At 55.1% G+C, this 20,609-nt stretch overlaps 5 protein-coding genes across 5 annotated transcripts; 4 read left to right on the top strand and 1 right to left on the bottom strand.

Annotated features, from left to right (window-relative positions):
* Window positions 1-3,172: 3,172 nt before the first annotated feature.
* Window positions 3,173-3,682, top strand: CGCS363_v000677 (uncharacterized protein; the record flags this gene model as incomplete). Its single annotated transcript, XM_036632526.1, has 1 exon — window positions 3,173-3,682. One exon carries the CDS (start codon window positions 3,173-3,175, stop codon window positions 3,680-3,682), a length of 510 nt encoding a protein of 169 aa, XP_036502580.1.
* A 1,419-nt stretch (window positions 3,683-5,101) lies between these two features.
* CGCS363_v000676 (Uncharacterized protein) lies at window positions 5,102-6,756 on the top strand (the record flags this gene model as incomplete). Its single annotated transcript, XM_036632525.1, has 2 exons — window positions 5,102-5,618; window positions 5,678-6,756. The coding sequence occupies 2 exons, from the start codon at window positions 5,102-5,104 to the stop codon at window positions 6,754-6,756; spliced, it is 1,596 nt and encodes a 531-aa protein (XP_036502581.1).
* A 3,699-nt stretch (window positions 6,757-10,455) lies between these two features.
* Window positions 10,456-13,801, top strand: CGCS363_v000675 (uncharacterized protein; the record flags this gene model as incomplete). The annotated part of the gene is made up of 2 exons (XM_036632524.1): window positions 10,456-13,678; window positions 13,731-13,801. The coding sequence occupies 2 exons, from the start codon at window positions 10,456-10,458 to the stop codon at window positions 13,799-13,801; spliced, it is 3,294 nt and encodes a 1,097-aa protein (XP_036502578.1).
* Window positions 13,802-16,526: 2,725 nt separating this feature from the next.
* OBPA (Oxysterol-binding protein-like protein OBPa) lies at window positions 16,527-18,454 on the top strand (the record flags this gene model as incomplete). The annotated part of the gene is made up of 7 exons (XM_036632523.1): window positions 16,527-16,635; window positions 16,721-16,826; window positions 16,888-16,998; window positions 17,060-17,338; window positions 17,390-17,639; window positions 17,689-18,002; window positions 18,061-18,454. The coding sequence occupies 7 exons, from the start codon at window positions 16,527-16,529 to the stop codon at window positions 18,452-18,454; spliced, it is 1,563 nt and encodes a 520-aa protein (XP_036502579.1).
* A 765-nt stretch (window positions 18,455-19,219) lies between these two features.
* On the bottom strand, window positions 19,220-19,952 carry CGCS363_v000673 (Splicing factor U2AF 23 kDa subunit; the record flags this gene model as incomplete). Its single annotated transcript, XM_036632522.1, has 2 exons — window positions 19,220-19,548; window positions 19,652-19,952. The coding sequence occupies 2 exons, from the start codon at window positions 19,950-19,952 to the stop codon at window positions 19,220-19,222; spliced, it is 630 nt and encodes a 209-aa protein (XP_036502576.1).
* Between the last annotated feature and the right edge of the window lie 657 nt (window positions 19,953-20,609).

The following is a 20,609-nucleotide window of genomic DNA, read 5'->3' as shown; positions in this document are numbered from 1 at the left end:
TTGTAAGATTCGGGTTGAAGAGGTTGGATGGTGTTTCTTTGGTGGGGTTCGGACTTAGAGGAAGGCGAGAGAGGGGAAACCAAGCAAGGGACGGGAGACAATCGGAGCTGCAGGCTGAAGGTGCACCGTGCGTTGCGGTTCCGCGCCGCGCGAGCTGGCGCGGAAACTCTGTCAGCTTTCGAGGGTCGCTAGTGCAGCAAGGTCCGTTTTCAGCTCAAGGAGCAGAGGAGAAGCTTCGGGCGTTGAGACTTGGAGGGAGAGTTCGTTGTGAGATTTTGGGATAGTTCAGACGGCTGGGATGCCGGACGTGTTCGACGAGCCGCCGGATGTAAGGGCCAGCAAGAAGCTCGCCGGCGGTATCGGTACAGGAGTGACGTGTGCTTGGTTTTGCTGGTGCGTCGTGTCTTGCTTTTTTTCCTTTTGGGCCGAGCACCACTCAACTTCGGTCAAAGTTCAGACTCAAGGTTGGGGCGGGTGGATGTCGATGTTGGATGAAAGACGCTGAAGGTTGACGTCCAAATGCACGCTTGCCACTGGCTAGTTCCATTCGAGCATGGCGCCTGCAGCGTCGAGATCTGAGTAGACGCCGAGGCGGGCAGTGCACGGCCTCCCTTGTACTCTCCTGCGTCAGCACATGCCCCAGCCCCACTAAATCTCGACCAGGATCCGAGGTATTGGACTCTGCAGGGCATACCTACTTGCTGCACCTCGGGGCGCATCGCGATGACTGGCGGGTTTCCAGCTCTCAACCGCCTGCAGAAGGCGCAGCTGGTATCTCGGCCGACAGGCGGAGAGACACGTCCCGCAAACGTCTGCCACAGGAATCAGCAAACCACCTCTCGGGCACAAGCGTATTCCTCAAATCTCGATGTTGAGAGATGGTAGTCGTGGCTTCGGACATTCTAGTCGGCTTCTAGATGATTCCTCACAACGTTATTTGGCCGTACGTCCGTATTTTGCGCTTGAGAGTAGGTAACTAAGGTATGGTCGGTTAGCTCCCGCGGAATGCTGGTGCCCGACCATTGAGACTCGAGGAAGTCGTACGCCAGCAGGACCTTTTGATGGTTCAGCCGGGGAAATACCACAATCGAGCAGGGGAGTCTGAGATCTGGGTTGTCAATATTGTGGCTGCAGCGGCATGGCATTTTGCTTTTTTGGCAGTTCCACGCCAGCAAATATTGGTTTCGCCCAGCACTCTGTATTCACCTCGGCCCTCATCCTCGGTAGCTTCACCCTTGGCATTGTAGTCCAACAGGAAGGTTGGACGTCGTCGATATCCACGTCCTGCTACTCGAGTCGCTAGCGAGGAACACCTTTTCTTCTCTCTTTCACCCTGGTCTTCTACGACCCCTTGAAGCCTGCCGTGAATCTGACAAAGGATACTGCGCCTCGATACGGGAAGCCTTACCGCTGCGAGTGCCAGGACCTGTCGATCTTGATCTTGACCCAGGACCCCGGGAGGACCGGTTTCCAAACTGACAATCGGCAACAAAGAGCGAAACGCAGCGCCGTCAGCGGGCTAACATTTATAAACTGCGCCTTTCGAGATTTGGGGCGTCTGAGACAAGTTCCCGTCAGCTACGAGACATAGAGGAGAGGAATCATTATGTCACCGGGGTAGCGGCATGCCTCCCACCCATACTCAAACGCCGAATAACCAGCCATAATTTCCTCTACCATCCCAAGGTACCTACCCAGAGTATCAAGCAGATAGAAGCAAGTATCAGGATCTCGCCGCAGGAAACGCTCCAAACAGACAATGAATGGCAGGGAAGGTCACCGCACAGTCTTGTCCAACGTTGGTACTAGCGTGTGATCTTAGTGCTTCCGTCACCAATGTGGCGTCCACTTACGACGTCGAGCTGCATGACGGAGAGCCTCGGGAAAGTGGTTCCGAGTTGCTTTTTCCTTGTAATCGCGAGAAAGAAGCAACAGCACGAGCCCGCGGGCGCTGATGCATGGTGAAGGCGTGGCAGAAAACCAAGGAAGGTGCAGGTGAGCTGAGCCTGACCGGCTCTGGTCCTGCGTGCTTGCCCAGGGTGTTGAGCGAGGCGCGAGACACAAGACAGGCGCGGGTTGTGAGATTCTCCACTGCCTCCCATACTTTATTTTCTTGGAACTTCCTTTTTCTGCCTCTTGGCCACGCGTAGTCTCGCACGTTCCTGCCACGAGGTGTCGTCCTTTTCAGCTCGCTGATCTTCTCTATTTCTGCCCAACACCCTCGCTCTTTCTTTCAACCCCACGACCAGTAGAGGACATATACAGCCTCGGTCTCCCCCATCCCACGACACCCATTCCAGTCTCCTAGCAACTCTACCATCTCTCCTAACCGTCAAATCAAGCCATCTAACTCCTCATCGTCTCTCTGGTCTTGTCCTTTCGATCTCAGCTCCAAATTAAGTTGACAAGTGCACCATCTTGTCCGAGCCAAGTATCAATACGTCGCCGGATCACCCCGTGCGACATCGTCTCCTGCGAGACGTTTTCCTGCCTCAGCACCCCCCTGTTATGACTGGCTAGAAGCAAGTCACTTTTCTACCTCCTTCTGAGCCGTACAATGCCTCTTTTCCAACGGCATCGAAATCAGACATATCCTCTTCCCGATCGCCATAACCACCCGCCATCTCTCGTTCGAAACTTCTCATACCCGACAGCATTGTACCCGACATCGATACCATCTCCTACGGCAGAGAACACGGCTCAGCCGAAAGCCTATCGACATATTGATACACCATTCTACTGGGCATCTTCTTACGTGCCTCTGCGGGGCGAAGAAGACCCAGAGTCGCCTGGAACATTCTCCCCAATTTCTCAACCAGAGGCATTCGCCTACGGCTAGGGGCCGACACCTGTTAAGAAGAAGAAACGGAGAAGCCTGCTCGGCATCTCAACACCCCTCCGGACCAAGAAGTCTATCAGCAGCCAGCCGCTTGTGGAAAACCCCGCAGTCACCTACGAGGAAACCGTCCAGCCGAAGCGTCCATTCCAGCATAAGATCGCCAAATCAGTCGATCTATCATCCGTACACCTGCGACCACCTAGTCCCCCACGTCCAGCCTCCAGCTCGGGGGTTACAGCTGTTGACACCAGAACAACTTCTGGAAATATCGGCGTCGCCATCGACGAAGAAGACAACCACCCCGGTACATTAATCGATCTCGACGACGCCGAGATGAATCCCAAAGGCCTTCGACGCGTGGCGTCAGAGATGAGCTTGAGAATGTCTCCCCCGAGACGCATGTTTTCTCATCAGTCTGAGGTATCTGAATGTAGCGTCTCCACCCCTAGCGTTGGTGGAAGCCCTACAAAGTCCAGCCGCGAGAGCAACTCCAAGTCCAAGAAGAGCAAGAACCGCTTCCTCAACCAAGTCAAAGATTGGTTCACCACCGGAGAGCCAAGTGCTCAAGACTGGAAGCAGTTGAAGAAACAGGAGTACCGAAAGCACGGAATCGCCATCAACGACCCTGAGGCTAGTGCGAAGCTCCACGCTCCCATCGGAGCGATTCCCGAGGAGGCCATCAAACCGTCTAGCGGCCCTGAGCCCGAGGAGCTTGCCAAAAAGAGAGCGGTGAACCGGAAGCAGATCCGCCGTTACGGCAGCTCTTTGAGAGATTCCAGCTCGGTCTCTTCTGAATCGTCATCTGGCAGCCGGGAGGTCAACCCGATCGCGCCGTGGGCGTAGGCGTGTGTGGGAATAGAAGAACTTTGTGGTATGAAGAATAGGGCGTCAGGACGCCTTATTCGAACGTAAAAGTGCCGAGTGGAGGACGACGAGTTGCTTATAGCCAGTTTGCTTTTGCACTATACCCGCTTCTCGACGCCATGGTTCAGCCTGGCGCAGAAGTCGCATTGGAATTCGTTACGCTTCTGAAGCCACAGAGCTCAAAGATTACTGCTTGCTTGATGAATATACTTATACGAAAACGGAAAACCTTCAAAGTGACCATGTATCCACGTGCTTCTGTTTCCAAGGCTCCTTTTTAGTGAACCAACAAACAAGCTTAAGCTCATCAGTATGTCCCAATGGCCGAACAAGGCCGAACAAACCACGCGAGGATGTTACCAAATGTGCTGAGGCCTGTCCGTAATGTGAGAAGTTCATGCCCTGACCCTCCCGCAACGCGATCAACATTCCTTCACAGCAGTTGAAGATGATCGAAGATGATGACGTTTGTGGAGCATCCTGATCCACGGGCTCGAAACTAGTACTTCTTTAACGCATTGATGGATAGACCCCGCCTTATTAAGAGTATGGAGCATGGGTCAAAATATTGGGTTTGACGGATCTAGGCCGTGGGCCAACATGTCTGGAGGATGTCAGGATGTCTCATCCTCTGGAGCAGAGTGGGATCAGGACTCACCAACACACTCGACTCCCATGTTTCCAAGGAGAGGCATGCTGGAGGAACGCCACTGATTGCGACACCAAGTACGCCTACGCGGTCCGACCCCATACACTAGCAGGACCAGAGTATGCATGAGGTCCAAAGCTGACGATACGGTTGGTTGCGGACCAACACCGAAAAGAAATAGAGCTGCATATTCCTGGTTTTTAAACAGCTGCGAAAATGTCACTGGTGCAGCTTTTCCAATTCAAAGTTGAATCGCCCCCCGCCCCCCACACGCTGGGCCGGAGCGTTAGCTCCCCACCCAACAGCTCGTCTTGCACCGCTCCGTGTTGGTGGGCCCACCAAATCGCCGATGCGGCGGGGTCCCCACTCCTGCCGCATGCAACACACCCAATGACGACATGACCGGGAGCTCTGGCCCTCTGCGTCCTACAGCTTGCGTGCTGGCTTGGTGCAAGTGTGAGCACCCCTGCCGTCATTGACACGTCTGGAGGCGGGATGTAAGTGGTTGCGTCTTGTGTTAGTCGCGTTAGCTGATTTCTTAGAAGGCTTTCTCCTGCTGGCCGGGTCTCTGTCGTTTCTCGGTCTTCCTTGGGCACCCCCTTTGCTCCCCTTGTTTTGTTTTTATCCGTTTCTTTACCCCTCCGTTCATTTATTTGAAGGTTTGAGGTAGCATCGAAAGGCTTGCATACCTCGCCTGTTGGTTATTCGCGGCCAATTACAGACACCCGGTATCAGCGACGAGGTTCACGATGCCTTCGCTTTTCGGGTCGAAGAACAAGAAGGATGATGACGCTGCCGCCGCAGAAGGGCCGCCAGAGGAGAGGAGGTCGGCCGAGTACGAGACGCGAGAGCCGGACGAGCACACCCGCCTGCTGCCAAACCGACTCGACAGCGACAATCGTCAGTTCCTCACCCCAGACGACCCTGCTGTCTCCCCGTATAACCTGTGGACGGTGAGGGTCATGCGATGGGCTACCGTCTTGTTCGCCTGCGTCACATTTATCTGGTGGACCATCAACCTGGTGTCCATCTTCGTCACCCCTCCCGGACTACACACCCGCGGCTCTGGATTCTACGCTTTTAGCTACTCCAGCCTGTCGCTCTTCACGCTGCTCTTCACTCTCGTGTTCTTTGGAGCGCCGTCGGCAGCTGTGCGGGTGCTGTCCATCTTCATGGCGGTCATGCTGCTCACTGATACCATTCTCATTCTCGCCATCCAGAAGAACCGGTATGAGGAGGGCGGCGTGGGAGTCGCCAGCGTCATTTGTGAGTACCGCCTCGGATACCCAGTAGGAGTAGTATCATTACTTACCTTGTGACCTTAGGGGCATTCCTCATGAGCTTGTGGACGCTGCTTGCCGATCGCACGGTGAAATGGGGCAAGGCCGAGGAAGAAGAGCGCCTCACAGGTCGCGTCGAGACGAGACGAACAGTGTGGGAATGGACCGAAGTGCTCTTCTCGACCATTGCATATGTGATCCTGTCCATCGTTATTATTCTCATCACCGCCACCCTAATCCTCAGATCTCTCGACGCTGGATATGGGCCGCCGGGCGAGCAGTACTGGGTAGACAACGACCAGTACCGCATTCACGTCTACTGCGAAGGCAACGGCACCGATGCGGCAGGTAATAAGCTGCCGAGTGTTCTTTTCGAGGGCGGTGATCTGCCAGTCGAAAACGGACTATGGCAACTTGCGCAGGGCGCCCTCAAGAATGGTTCCATCTCGAGATACTGTTTCTCTGATCGCCCCGGATACGCTTGGAGCGACACTGCTCCGAGCCCGCTGTCAGCAGGCATGGCAACAGACGCTTTGAGTGAGGCCCTCGCGCGCGCCGGCGAGAATGGCCCCTGGATCCTGGCGAGCGCTGGCATCGGCTCTGTGTACTCGCGCATCTTCTCTTCCCGACACGGCCACGAGGTGGACGGCATTCTCATGATCGATCCTCTCCACGAAGACCTGCTTTACCGTGTCTCGGATCCCGGACGAGGTTTCCTCTACTGGGTGCGCGGCATCATCTCGCCTCTTGGATTGGAACGGCTTCCCGGTGCTCTATTCCGAGGGCGCAGCAGCGCCGACCGCATCTGGGGTCGCTCAGCCAGACAGAGCGGCAAGTACCTGTTCACGAAGCTGCAAGAAAGTCTGGTGGCCGCCTCGCTCACTAAGCGGGAGGTTATCAGCGGCAAGGCGATTCAATACCCGGACACGCCTTTGGTTCTCATCAGTTCCGGCGACAACCTCCGCAAAGACAGTGTCTGGGAAGAGAAGCAGAGGGATCTTAGCCACTTGACGAGAAATCTGAAGCACTGGGACATTGTCGAGGACGCGCCTCACAATGTATGGGAGACGTTCGAAGGACGGGAAAAGATCGAGAAGAGGCTCCGGCAATTGGTCCATGCGTAAAGTATGCGCAAAGTGAGGCTGTATCGGACACGTTTTTTTGAGTTGAGTTTCATTTGGCTGGATGGGATTCTGCATGTTGGGCAATTTGTTGCATACGATTTGCTGCTTTTCTGGATGATGTATGCAGCCGCAGAGTGGTCAATGCTGGGTGATGGATTGATTGGACGGAAGCGATTTTGAGTACTTCCATAGCCCGGGTTTGTGAGCAATACGATATGGTGAATATTTGCGCTGTCGTTTCCCTGATTTTTCGTGATTCACATGTGAAATGACTCGCGAGCTGTGGCAGTGTGCCGCCGCGCAGTGCGTTCTTTAGCGGCTGGACAGGTGGCTTGCATTGACGGTAAGGAAGACGGCTGTCTGGACGAGACGGGCTATGTCGTCATTATTTTCCCAGGCCGTCGTTTCCCAGCAACGCATCTTTTGAAAACATTGGGATTGTAGGTGGTGAAAATAGACAGATGCAGGCCTTTGTTAAAACACCAACAGAGTTGATGGGCCGTCGCATGTGCTTGCAGACGGGAAATCTGCGAGATATTGTAGTCTGCACCATTGTAAATTGCACATCATCTTTTTTTCTCTCATTTTCTGCTTGCTGCAAGCTCAGGCAAGGAACAGCTTCGGCGCGAAAGTTCGGGTGTCGCTCACGCGACATATTGCTGGTCAGCGGCGGCTCCTCTTGTGCAGGGTACATTAGTCGGGAAGGGCACCGAAGGCAGGGAACCGTCGGCAGCGCTGAAGGGTCAAGAAGGGTACCGCTGGGCTGTTGGGCTAAGGTTCGGACAGACAACAGATTCGTCCCATGTCTGAAACCAAGGGCCTGCACATCATCATGTTAGTAGCGTCTGAACTTTGAACCTTGACTGTTGGATGCAGTAGTATCCGTACTGCGAAGTGGTATGGTATTTGGCCGTCTTCAAACCCGAGTCCGCCTTTGCATTAGGTGAGTCCACTTCGTCTGACGACGGCGGACGATGAAAAGAACCTCACACCGAAGAGATAAGACGCTCGACAGGACGAGCGAGATAAGGCAAGATAAAGCGGGAAGAAAAAGAAAGAAACAAAGCATGGATTTGGTTATCGGAGAATTGGCAGCAGAGACGCAGAAAGAGGCAGAGACACCTGCGTGTCCTCGTAAGACCAGCCATCCCGTATTGACGCTGGTGACTCAGTGGTTAATACGAATATGAGACATAGACGGGAGTTGGGAGAGACACGATCATGGGAAGAAAAAAATGATTGTTTAAAAAAAGAAAAAAAAAAAAACGCAGGCAGGAAGAGGCTCCGGACTTGGACGGATACTACTGAGTCCGTTACGAGATGGTAAGAAAACAAGAGCTCGTGTCGTGAATTGAATCCGAGGACGCGCCCCTCAAGTGCGCCCCCGTATTATCCATCTCCGTTCCCCCCCTCCAAACCAATCCTCTTATTTTAAAACGCGATCCAATGACGGCAATGCCTGTCCATTTTGGCCCCCGCTATCCTCCATCACGGGTGCCGTCAGTGGCACCTATTGGGGTACTTTGCTCCAGGGCCCTGAGACCAAACCCAAAAGACCAAAGAGCCCCCCCAGCCTTAGCATGTGCACCCTGGAATCGGGGAATGGGACGTCGAAAAATAGTATGAAATTGTCTTCGGCCGGCGCCTAAGGTAGGGACAGGGGACCTTGGGCGTTCCGAGCTTTTGGGGATGGGATTCCAATCCTCCCCGGACCCTTAGCCCGGAACGGCCGCCCTACAGCCCTGAGCCTGCCTGAGCCCAGCGAGGGTTGTTGCGTGACGAGAGTCCGACGCCGTTGCAACGTTGCGATGCTGCCGTGCGATCCCATCGCACAGGCGATGGCGAAGGACGTGGTTTGAATAGCTTACATACCGCCGTAGGGACGAACGACCGGGAACCAACAGCTTGCATTGCAGCGCCTGTGCCCACACGATGGCTGACGGGATGGATGGGTGGGTTGATGGATGACGGATGGCAGGCGGGTGTCTGGGCAGCACCTCAGATGCCAATGCCATGGAGTGCTGCCAGCCGCATCCGCCGCCCGCATCCCGTCCCAACCATGTGCGCACTGGACCTGGGGACGAGGTTAGGTTCAATGATCCGAAAGTGACACCCTCACTTCTACTGTTGCTGCAGCTGCAGCAGCCGCCGCCACCGAGGCCGCCCTGCTGCTTGCTCGTCAGTGGTGTCGTCAAATCTTGGGTCTCAAGGAATCACATTTGCCGTAGGGCAGCCGCCGACGTGAGCTTGTCGAATTGATAAGCCCCACGTCGGCCGGCTGGAGCTGCGTCTCCAATGGAAGGCATATCTTTGTGTCGTGCGCTGAGATTCCAGCGCGTGTTGGGTACTCAGTAAGGCACGGCACTTCAGATGCAAGGTGGCCGTATCGTGTCATTAAACTCAATGAGCTCTCCCACGTATTCCACGGCAGCATCCACCCACGAGGCCCGGCGTGGGACCTGGACTAGAGGTGAGCCACGACACTGGTTGCGTGAAAGTGGACATGACATGCAAACCGCCGTTGCCCTCGAGATATCACGACTGGAGAGGCAGGTACGGACACGTACCGCGGGTTCCTGTATTGGTAGTGACCTAGGTAGGTACGCTAATTACCTTAGGTAGTTCGCCCGCGCCATAGTGTACTTGACGGTACCTCGCTTGTCGTACAGCAGCCAGAGCGGGGTCCGTAAGGGGGGTTTTGCTGCAGTGTCAGCGGTGTCCCTGGCCAGTGATAAGGCAAGCTGACCGTCTTCAAGGGTCCACGCACGAGGGACAGAAGCACGACGAGGCAAGGTACGCCGTACTCCAACCTGCCTCGCGCGTACCTTCCTACCTCTACCTTACCCATCTGCCCTTCAAATGCGCTGAGAAGGGCGCTGAGATGTGAGAAACCCAGGACGCACCCCACACAGCAATCACTCTGCTCTAAAGTACTTTCTGGAGGCCCAGTGGTACTTGTCCCGTCCCCCCTCCACCACCACCTCCTCCTCTTCCTCCCCTCGTCGTCCCTGGCACTGGGCCCCCCGACAGCAACGCTCCGCACCCGCAACGCACCGTACCTGCGATCTCTCCGAACCTGAAACCCCTTGCTTCCTCTTCAATAAACCCAACGTCGAACCTCACCCCATTCGGGCTGAAGCCACCGACCGCCTTTCAGTCAACCATCCGTCGATACCAGCATTCGGCTGCAGGGCTACGCTGCCGATTCGGTTTGCCAATTACAGAATTCTGGGCAACTTCACCTTGTCACCATCGAGCTTGCTCCTGCCCTACCTATCTACCTATCTACTTCCTTTTTGCGAGGTGGTCGACTGACTGATCATCACCACTAACCGCCATCTGGCACTGCACCTGCCTACTTACCTCACCTTGTAGGCCGGGGTATATACAACCATCTCACTTCGTATCCTCCCCTCTGCCTCTCTCGACTCTTTCTTGACTTTTTTTTTCCCCTGTCGTTTTGTCGACCCGGAAATTATTACAAGTGCAAGCGCGAGCGCGCCTGGGCAGCTTCATCTGGTTTGCCCTGCAGTACCTCGAAGTAAGTACGCTCCTTCCTGCCCGTTCCTTCAACATCAGCACCAACAGCATCCCACCGGGAAATCACCACTCCGCGGGTCTGCTCTTGCTGACACTGCCGTCTCGACCAGAATCTCCCATGACCTCGTCATTGTAGCACCACGACAACAGCCTTACACAATGGAGAACGAACCGCAGTCAGCTACCTCCTCGAGGCGGGGTCGCCTGATGGGCAAGCTGTTCGCCCTCAAGGAGAAGGATCGCAAACCGACGGCCGAAGAGACGGGCAGTAACATCAACGATTTCCTCAACGGCCCTTCCGATACCCTCCAGGTTTCTCACGCGACCCCTCAGAGCGCCCTTCCCCAGCTCACGAAGCTGGATACATCTTCAGCCACCCGCTATCCCCAGGCTCTGAATGTTGCCAGCCATTCTCAGCAGAGCCTGAACCTCCCAATCCACTCCGCTCGCAGTCCTGCTCACAGCCCAGGTCTGCCCCCGCCTCGGAGCCCGCGGCGCAACAACCGAAGAGGCTTGAATGTTCGCTTTGTAGACTCATACCCCGAGATTATTGGCGAAGGTGGTGACGAGTCGGAGATTCCTGCGATCGAGGTGTCTAGGAACAAGAAGCAGCGCCCTCCTCCCGACAACCAGCGCCGCCGACCTATTGCCGCCGTTCACGACTCTCCGCCCCGAGCTCCTGCACCGAGAGAAGACTCCGACTTCGTTCCCGGCCGTCTGCGTCGTACACAAACCGGCTTCTCGTCTATCCACGAGCCGGAGCCACGGGAGGCCCCTCCCCCTCCCGTTCCCAGAGAGGTTGCACCGGGTTATAATGCCTCGGCGCCATTCCTGGACACACCCACCAGCGCCAAGGATGAGAACCGGAAGTCCTTCATCGAGCATCACCAGGCCGAAATGCGCCAGGCTGAAGGCAGAGCTTTTGCAGAGGCTGCACGCTCAGCCAGCCAGTCCTCCCATCCTCAGGGCGATGAGCGCGCTGGCTACACACCTGCCACACCTCAACTGAACGAATCACCCACAAAGTCCCCTGACCTCCATAAGAACCCGCCCGACCAGAGTCCCTCTTCTGTGTACTCAGCTGGCAGCAGTTTCGGACAGCAGAGCGCAGGCAACAGCTTTTCGAGACAAGCCTCTGTCAGCTCTCAGCACAACTTGGTTGCCCCTCCTTCGATGGCTTCTAGACAGGCGTCTTTTAACATGCACGATGCGGTCCTTGCAGTTGGCGAAGATGCCCTGAACAGTTTCGTCACACGCACGCGCCACCTCAATGAGCTTTTCAGACTGCATGCCGAGACAATCAAGCCTCTTTCAGCCTGCCTGCCCTACGAGTTGGCGCGTGCTTCCCTGTGGTGGTTCCTCAAAGGACGCATGGCACTGGAGGCGGCTGTGCGCGCCCGCCCTGGCAGCCCTAAAGATCAGATGCAGAACGACATGGACCGCCAGCAAGCTTACGCAAACCTCGCCAAGGGCTACTGGCTCGCTGAGGAGGCTATCCCCGAGCTTATGGAGGCTAGACATCTTCCTCCCGATAGTGGCATCAATGACATTCGCTCCACACTGGTTTCAACACTGAAGAAGCTAACTGTTTCTATGAAGAGAAACGGATTCCTGCCCCCTGAGGAGGCCTTCCTGCCCCAGACAATCGACAAGTCGATCTGGGTGGAGTATCCCAGACTCAGCATGGATATGGTTGCGCTACTCACTGCAGACTCACAAGCAGCCATCTCCGGGGTGGTCAAGGTGCCCTCGCCTCTAGAGATTCTCGACGCCCTGCCCCCTGGTGATACAGCCGAAAACTTCACGTTCGGCAGAATCAGCACCGATGTGTTCTTGATGGAGCAGGGCATGGAGTCCCAGAGATTCTACTTCCCCTGTCTCCTGTCCATGGTCCGACCTCAGAAGCAGCCCAACCTCGTGTTTGTGATTGCCAGTCAACATGGAGAGGTCAATCTGCGCATCCAAGGCAACAAGCAAGCCGGCCCTACCTGGGACGACGTTCGTTGGCGCAATGAGACCTGCTCACTCGAAATCAAGCTGCCCCGAGGCTTTATGGTCGTCGCTCAATGCTCACAATCAGATTACCGTATGTTGTGGAGCATGTATGACTTTGGCGCCAAGGTCCAGGCCACTCTCTACCCCCGATCTGATGAGCATTGCACATTCCGCGCCAATCTTCGGTCTTTCCAATACTTCGACTCTGATCCTCAGGCGCGTGCTTTTCCCAAGGAGGCCATCCAAGGCTGCGACGTTGCGCTGTTTGAGAAGATTCATAAGGAGAACTCACCAACTGGCCCCCGAGCTTACCACCGCGGCTTCAGAATCACCGTCGTTACTGGCGCTCGCACACGAACTTTGAGCGGCATCAACCACAGCTACACTCCCCAGATGCCGATTCCCTTCGGCTTCCTGCGTAACGACAATGGGGACGCAGCCATGCTTCTCAAGTACGACAACGGCCGCCAGAGAGTGACCATGGTACTGTCCTTTGCCGACGAGAGGGAGCGTGCATACTTCCACACCCAGATTGTCGGCACCAATGTTCAAAAGGACGAGACCATCTTTGCGGATGTTCCTCTGCTTGGGTTCTCTGTATCTACATCTCTGAACGACAGCAAGTACCTGCCAGGCATCAGCCAGATTCCTTGGACGGCGGTCCGCGTTATCAACGAGGACGCGGATGAGGATGTTCCCCGCACAGTACTTTCGGACAGACTAAGAGTTGTCGTCGAGTCCAAGCAAGGCTACCTTACCGATCGTGTCAACGTTTCCCCTGGCGAGCTGCGACTGAGACTAGAGGTGAAGGACGCGAAGAGCTTGGTGGTGATGCGACAGCCTCAATTCGACATGACTGTGGCGGTTTCGGACGGATCAGTTGGCAAGGAGGTGCCCAAGGAGCTGACAGAGATGCTCCAGATGCTGCAGACCTCGCAGACCATTCGTACCTACAGCTTTCCGACCCTGAAGGATCTCCACTCCTTCCAGGCTGCCCTGACGGGCTTCAATGTGCTCTTCGACGGACTTGCTGCAGCTTTTGCCATTTCCCGCCGACGTATGGTGGTTCCCATTCACAAGAAGTGGGAGGCCGGATGGACTAGAGTCCAAGTCATTCAGCAGAATTCGATCATTCAGCTGCTGGCGTTCTTCCCCGACTTCCACCACGGCCAGTGCATGAACTTTGTGCTCAAAGGTACCGACGTTTTCGAGACGTTTTCTCGCAGCAGCAAGGCTGGTATTAAGTTTGTTGACGCCAAGTTCCCGTTGCCGCGAATGCCTAACGGCACCGATGGACCTTCGGATGACATGGGATTCATCTGTATTGACATGCCGGATCTACCGGGAGAGCATGATGACATCTCGCTCCTCTTCGAGAACGAAGCGGGTAAGTGTCTGTGAAGCCGAATGGACTCGGGTCTGTGCTAACGTCCGAACAGAACGCGACCGCCTGTGCCAGTGTTTGCCGGCGCCTGTCAAGGGGGCCTCGAGGTCCTTGAGAGGCAAATGAGTCCACGTGGACCAAAGAAATTAATAGCAACAAGTTTGGTGGAAGTAACAGCATCCAAGCATTTCAGCGAGAAGCAATAACTGGACATTCAAAGTATGAGATACCCAAAAGTCGGTTCATCACATTGCTTCGCGAAAAGAAAACGGACAACGAGAAAGACAATGAGTGGTTGAAGCACGGGGACGGAAAGGGCTTGGTCCGGCGGCCACTGGGAGGTGGCATTAGTTTATACCGAGATGACGCTTGGCTGCGGGCTCGGGTGATGTGGCAGGTTTGGCCGGAAGGCTCGGGCCCAACACGAGATGGGTTCTTGGAAGCTAAGCATTGCCGAGAGGTTCTATATGTGGCATCTCGGAGAGCAACGAAAACTCGGTGTTGATGTTGGAATAGTTCTGCACAGCAGGATAGCACGTTGGTTGTAAGAGACAAGACAGGTAGATAGGCAGCAAAAAGTATGCAACGCACACAACGCAAGTCTAGGTATACAGAATAGCAGCTTGTGAATGATACGCGTATCAAAGTGCGTACGACGCATACGGGGACGTGCCGAGAAATACCTTGCAAATAACCCGCGTTGAGCCGTAGGATTGAATGCTAGTTTCAGGGCCAAAATGGGCTTCCAGGTGAGTTACGTGGATCTGGGCCCCATCAAACTCCCCACCAACAACGGGTTTCCTCTCTGGGCCCCCTCGAGCTTTTCAACTTGCATTCGAGGGCTTCGGCTACGTCTACAAGCGGTCAATATTTCTTGGATCTCACGAGCACTGCCACAACCACCTGCATGAATAGAGGTGGGATAGCAGGCAGATGTGCAAGCCAAGAAAGGCAGCGAGGGACTCTATATGCATGAGAGGGAACCTTGAGAAGCCCAGCAGGCGAATAAATGAACAGAAGGGAGAGTCATTGGGGCCGTGATTGGCTGCGAGAGGAGCTTTGGGAGCAGGTGATTGGGTGCATGGTAATACAGCATCTACTTTTGGTGTGGTGGACATTGAATACATGGGACGGAGAGGGGAAGCTGGGGTGAAGGATGACAGGTGCAGTCCCGGAGATGGGGAATGCCATATGTCAACTGCCAGCATGCCAGCATGCCAGCCCACGGGAACTGCTCAGGCAAACAGCTGAACCCCGTTTAAGGTAAGATACTCGACCCTCTACGAGCTATTGGTGGTCAGGAATCTTGGGTGCCATTGCACTGGCGCGAGATGGTGACTTGCCAGGCGTGCACGGGAAGGCCTTTGGTGACGAGGGGCATTGGAGAAAAAAAGGTTTCTAAAAAACGACAGACGTCATCGTCCCTCGACGGCGGCATGGTGGGGTCCTAGTTCCCCAGCACCTCACCTGCTAGTACGGTAGCCAAATGGCAGAAACCACCAACTACGTAACTCTTGCATGGGCCAGGCCACCAGCGACCTGTTGAGCGGCAGCTGTGATCTACCACGGTGAGCTGTTGTTGCCTACCTTACTGCGTACCTGAGGATGTCTGCGTATCTTAGTGCAGCGAGCAGACCGATTAATTGCTAAGGAGTCTACCAGATTCTAGATCATACCCAGGCGAGGCATGGGTTGGGTCTCAACTTCTCTTGCCGATTTCACACTTGGGTCACCTTCACCATCTAAACCATCCCAAGTTCCAGTTGTTCCTCAGTGAACCACCACCACCCGGCTGACATTGACTTTTAACGAACGTCCCGTCTCCTCATCATCCTCGACCTCTACTTCCTCGCTCCTATCTTCTCTGCCCTGCTCTGCTGTGCTCTGCCGATATACCAGCCGCCAGTTACGCCTTCCCTCTGTTAGAGACAGCAACAAGCAAAGACCATACCACACCGGAAGAGCAGAGGCAGCACGAATAGTGAGACAGTCATATGTCATCTCCTTCTTCAAAGCAAGCCTCTCCTGTCCGCCCCGGCTTGTCCACCTCATTTTTCTCTTCCACCTGCATCTGACTGATACATCGCCAACCTTTCCCTTCCGACGGTTCCTCTCCCGGCACCTCCTTGCTCCCCGCCGACAAAAGTCAAGCACTCTTCCTACCAGCTTATCGACTTTTCCAAGCACTTTTATTTCGACCCGTTCCCACCCAATATCCACATTCGTACCGCCCTTCTTCCCGCCTGGTCATCCGCACAGAGGGCTGCCAGACGGTCGGACCCATCAGTTACCGACTCTACCCCTACTCGCAGCATCAGCAACGCCTTTTGCTGCCGCCCGCGAGCACTGCCCCTCATCCTGCCCAAAGGGAACATCCCGGACACCGCGCCGATAAGACCGATAGCGGCCATAGAAACACTACCTCATAGGCACTGCGAGAGTGAGACTGAGGGGCACCGCTGCATCCACTGAGCCAGTCGCAGTCATGGGTTTGGTCCATGTGCCAGGAAGACGCTCCAGAGCGTCCAGCCTCAGTGAGTCTTACCAGCCCTAGCGTTGCCTGCCAAACCCAATGTAATAGCAGACAATTTCTCTTGAGCCGCGCGCAGGGTACTGTAGACTACTTGCTGCTGTTGCTACTACTATTACTGACGGCGACAAATTCCTTCGCGCGCCCACTCCTGCAACTTTTTCTGCCTATTTCCCATTCCCATCCTGTCCCCAGTTTGTTACCGCTGTCCGGCTCTAAAGTCTTGTTGGGACCCGAAAAGCGTTCTCTCCTCTCTTGCTCTCCACCCTCCTCCCGAACCTCCCATCGTGCGCGCGCCTCAAAAAAAAGTTACCGCCAACAATGCTGACCTGGCTCGGGAATCCCACAGCTAGCAACCGCTCCAGCGTCGACGAGGCGAGAGGAGCCGAAGATGACGACACGCTCGTGGTCGAGCCCGATCAGGGCAACGGTTAGTGAAGCTTCCCCGCGAGAGCCTGCGCCGGCTGTATTCTCCAGCGCAACGTCTTGCACGCAAATAGCTAATATGTTTGCAGTGCTCATGCACATCATCTCCCAGCTTCGGCCGGGTGCTGACCTGAGTCGCGTCGTCCTGCCGACGTTTATTCTCGAGCCTCGTAGCATGCTCGAGAGGATCACCAAGTTAGTGGCATTCAGCATCGGGGTGTCTTCCGGAGCTTCCATAGCTGACTGATTGTCATAGCTTCATGTGCCACCCCGAAATGCTCCTCCCGATACCCGAGATCGACGACCCAACCCAACGATTCCTCTCCGTAGTCAAGTTCTATTTGAGCGGCTGGCATATTCGTCCACCGTACGTATATAAACCCTTGCCAAGTTTGCGTAGGAGAGGCATGTCATTGACTTGGTCTTAGAGGAGTCAAGAAGCCCCTGAACCCAATCCTCGGCGAGATCTTCACCTGTTACTGGGACCTTCCCGACAGCACGAAGGCCTACTACATTTCAGAGCAGACGTCGCATCACCCTCCCAAGTCGAGCTACTTCTACATGGTTCCTGACCACCACATCCGGGTTGACGGTACTTTGAAGCCGAGGTCGAAATTCCTTGGAAATTCCGCGGCGAGCATGATGGAGGGAACTGCTATTCTGTCATTGCTGAACAGAGGACAGGACAAGGCCAAGGGTGAAAGATAGTAAGTCGGCGGGAGGTTCGGTTGGATAAGTGTATGCTGACTGTAACACAGCATCTTGACTCAGCCAAACATGTATGCCCGCGGCATCTTATTTGGAAAGATGAAGTACGAGCTAGGCGACCATAGCTTTGTGCGCTGTCCAGAGCTGGACCTGGTTGCGGATGTCGACTTCAAGACGAAGGGCTGGGTTGGTGGTACCTACAACGCAATTGGAGGATTCATCAAGCGAGAGAGCACCGGTGAGGTTCTTTACGAGCTTTCGGGGCTCTGGAGCGAGGAGATGTTTGTGAAAGACGTCAAGGTAGGTCCAGCCAGGTTTGTGCACCAAGTCAGCGCTAACAAACCTGCAGACTGGTCATAAGGAAATGTTCTTCAACGCCAGGAGGTCAAAACCTAGCAGCCCGTCGGTGCGACCCATCGAGGAGCAAGACGAGCGCGAGTCCCAGAAGCTCTGGCAAGCGACTGCCCAAGCTGTGAAGGCTAGCAACCATGAGCTCGCTACGGACGAGAAAACCAAGGTTGAAGACAAACAACGCGAGGAGCGAGAGGCCAGAACACGAGACGGTGTTGAGTGGCATCCCAGACTTTTCAGAACAGTGCACGGCGGCCCTGGCGACGTTGAGGAAGGCGAGGAAGACTTGGAGTGGATCATCAACGCCAAGATGTGAGTTTCGGTGAACGAAACACAGAAACGCTGAATACGAATGCTGACCATGTCATAGCGATGGAGCAACGCCGGAGAAACAAACCGAGCAAATTTTGGCCATCTATCCCATCCTTCCTGGCCAGAAGGCAACAGCTGCAAACACGATTCCGCCACACCGGCCTTCCGCATCAGAGGCGCCAGCAGCTCCGGCTCAACCCGCCAAAAACGACCTGATCGACTTTGGAGATGATAGCAGCACTCCCACTGCGCCTGCACCAGCTGTCCAGCCTCCTACTGGAGCTCACGCGACCAGGAGCGACTCCAAGGATATCCAGGGCATGCTCAACAAGACAGGACATCAAGCTGGCGAGGGTCCGTTGATGGACTTCACCTCCGACATGAAAAAGGCGGTCCCGCCGTTGAAGAGAGCCGACACCAGCGAGGATAGCTTCCACGACGCCCTGGAGTAGACTAGACATGCGGTTTTTAGCATCCGTCAGGTAAAACACGACATCACTTTCATTCATCATGGGAGGTCAACCTCTGGCTAGAGGAGAGGAGATCCATTCTGTGCACTGGCGAAAACGGGGTTTGGTAGAAAAGGGATACCTTTGTAGATATGTAGCATCGTTTACGGACTAGCAATAATGGCATTCAACTGCGGACACTGATTTCAACAGAGCAACATGAACATGACTTTGTTTCGGAAGCTTTGTTGTGACAATAGTATACACATTTGATGCTTGACCCTCGAAAAGGGACCCTTGGTAATAAAATAACCATTCCCAGAACACCGCGAACGCCAGTTTCTTTTTCAAATTGACCGCGCCGACTATGATTCAATATCATAGGGGCCATATGTCAGAATCAAGCCAGAAGGCCCCTCGATCACGGGTCCCGGCTTATGAACTCTGCCTAAACAGGCTCCGCAACAGCTCACGGTTACGGCTCCTACTGCGCGCGGGGGCAGGGCTGCTGCTTCTCTGGCGAGGACGCGCCCGTGACTGATGCTCGTGGGTGCGGGCTTGTCGTTTGGCAGAGCCGTCCCCAGCACCGTTGCGTTCGTCACCGCCCAGCCGCTTGCTGCCATTTGGTCGATCCCGCCGGTTCCCACGTCGCTTATCCTCGTTCGGCCGGTCTCGTCCTTGGCTATCTCCAGTATCACGACCATCACGGAAGCCTTGACCTCCGGGTGGGCTGTCGACATCAACACCACCGCCGCCACCGTTGTTCTCCTAGTAACGGCGCCGCGTGGGCTCTGGGGTGGGCGAGCGGGAGGGGGAGCGTTCGTCGCGGCCGCGGTCCTTGAGCCACTTCTTGGTGCTGAGGGTGAGGTCGCGGTCGAGGTCCTCGGAGGGGTTCTTGCGGTGGATGAAGTTGCAGAAGCCGCCGCGGACACAGCCCTCCCCTGAGTTCAGACGGCAACAGGCCTCACGGAAGTCTGTCACGGGTGACAGCTCGCAGTATATGGGGCGCGCGGCGTACCAGCGCGAGTTAAGATCGTCGCAGGCTTTTTGAGCCGAGTCTTCGTACTTGAAGCGGGCGTAGACGTTGCCTATAAGGTCTGCGGTGGTTGAATGTTAGCAATCGTTTCGATCTCAACGTGCAGAGACGGCGTCAAACTGACGGCGAGACAGGAAGAATGAGAGACGGGGAAAAAGACATACGATCATTGTTGTTGTCGCAGACGACCAGCTCCTCCAGCTCGCCGTACTTGCATAGCTCGCACCAAATGTCCTCGTAGAAGGCGTCAAAGTGGTTCTGCAGCTGGGAAGGGTTCATGCGGTTCTTCGGGTCGTATGCCGGGTTCTGGTAGAGGTTGGGCATGAGGATGGTCTGAGAGTAGCTGGGCTTGACGTGCTTTCGCGAGCAGCGGTCGCCGTGACGGCAGGCGCCGATCTTGAAGTAGAAGGAGCAGTTGACCTTGTCGAGCTCGGTACCGAAGATGGAAGCGAGAAAGTTGGCCATTTTCGCGATCGATTGTCTGGCGGCGAAAAGAAAGATTTCGGGTCGTAATGGAAAGCGGGATTCGAGGTCGGGAAGTTGATGGGGAGGGAAGGAATTGAACGTCGACGAAGGGTGAGGCGCGCGTTGAGATGCGTTTGGATCCTGGTCGCGATTGGGAATGCGACGGAGGAATATTTCAGACAGCCTTGCGCCACGGTTATTAGTAATTGCGAGGCTGGAGCTTTCTGTGGCGGTGCTTCGATGAGCTTCTGGTGGGTCGTGCATGCAGAGTACGTACCGCGGCCCGGATCAGAGTCTAGAACATGCACTTTCTAATTGACGTGTTGTTTATCACTTGCCGTGGGGGGGATAAACATTCCGTCCAGCCTTATGCGATTGGCATCACTGTCTCTGATATTACTGTCGCTGGCATTGTCTCTGATGCATTCAATGTCTCTCTCAGAGATCATTATACATGGGCCTGTGTTATCGCCAAACTACAGCCTTGTGCAAGGCAAACTAGAAATACAGCATCTACCACTGCTCATGTTTGAAACACTGGGTGGTTCCCTAGTCAGTTCTCGCATGCGGCTGAACTCACACATGAATGACGCCGAATGGAAGAAGAGAACAGATCGGTCTGAAGGAGCGCCGATCCTTGGCTGAAAGCTTCCAGAC

Source organism: Colletotrichum siamense (assembly GCF_013390195.1).
Source record: "Colletotrichum siamense strain Cg363 chromosome Unknown KSG_Cg363_contig01, whole genome shotgun sequence".
NCBI lineage: Eukaryota > Fungi > Ascomycota > Sordariomycetes > Glomerellales > Glomerellaceae > Colletotrichum > Colletotrichum siamense.
Note: the sequence above shows the minus strand (reverse complement) of the source record. Positions and strands in the feature narration are given on the sequence as shown.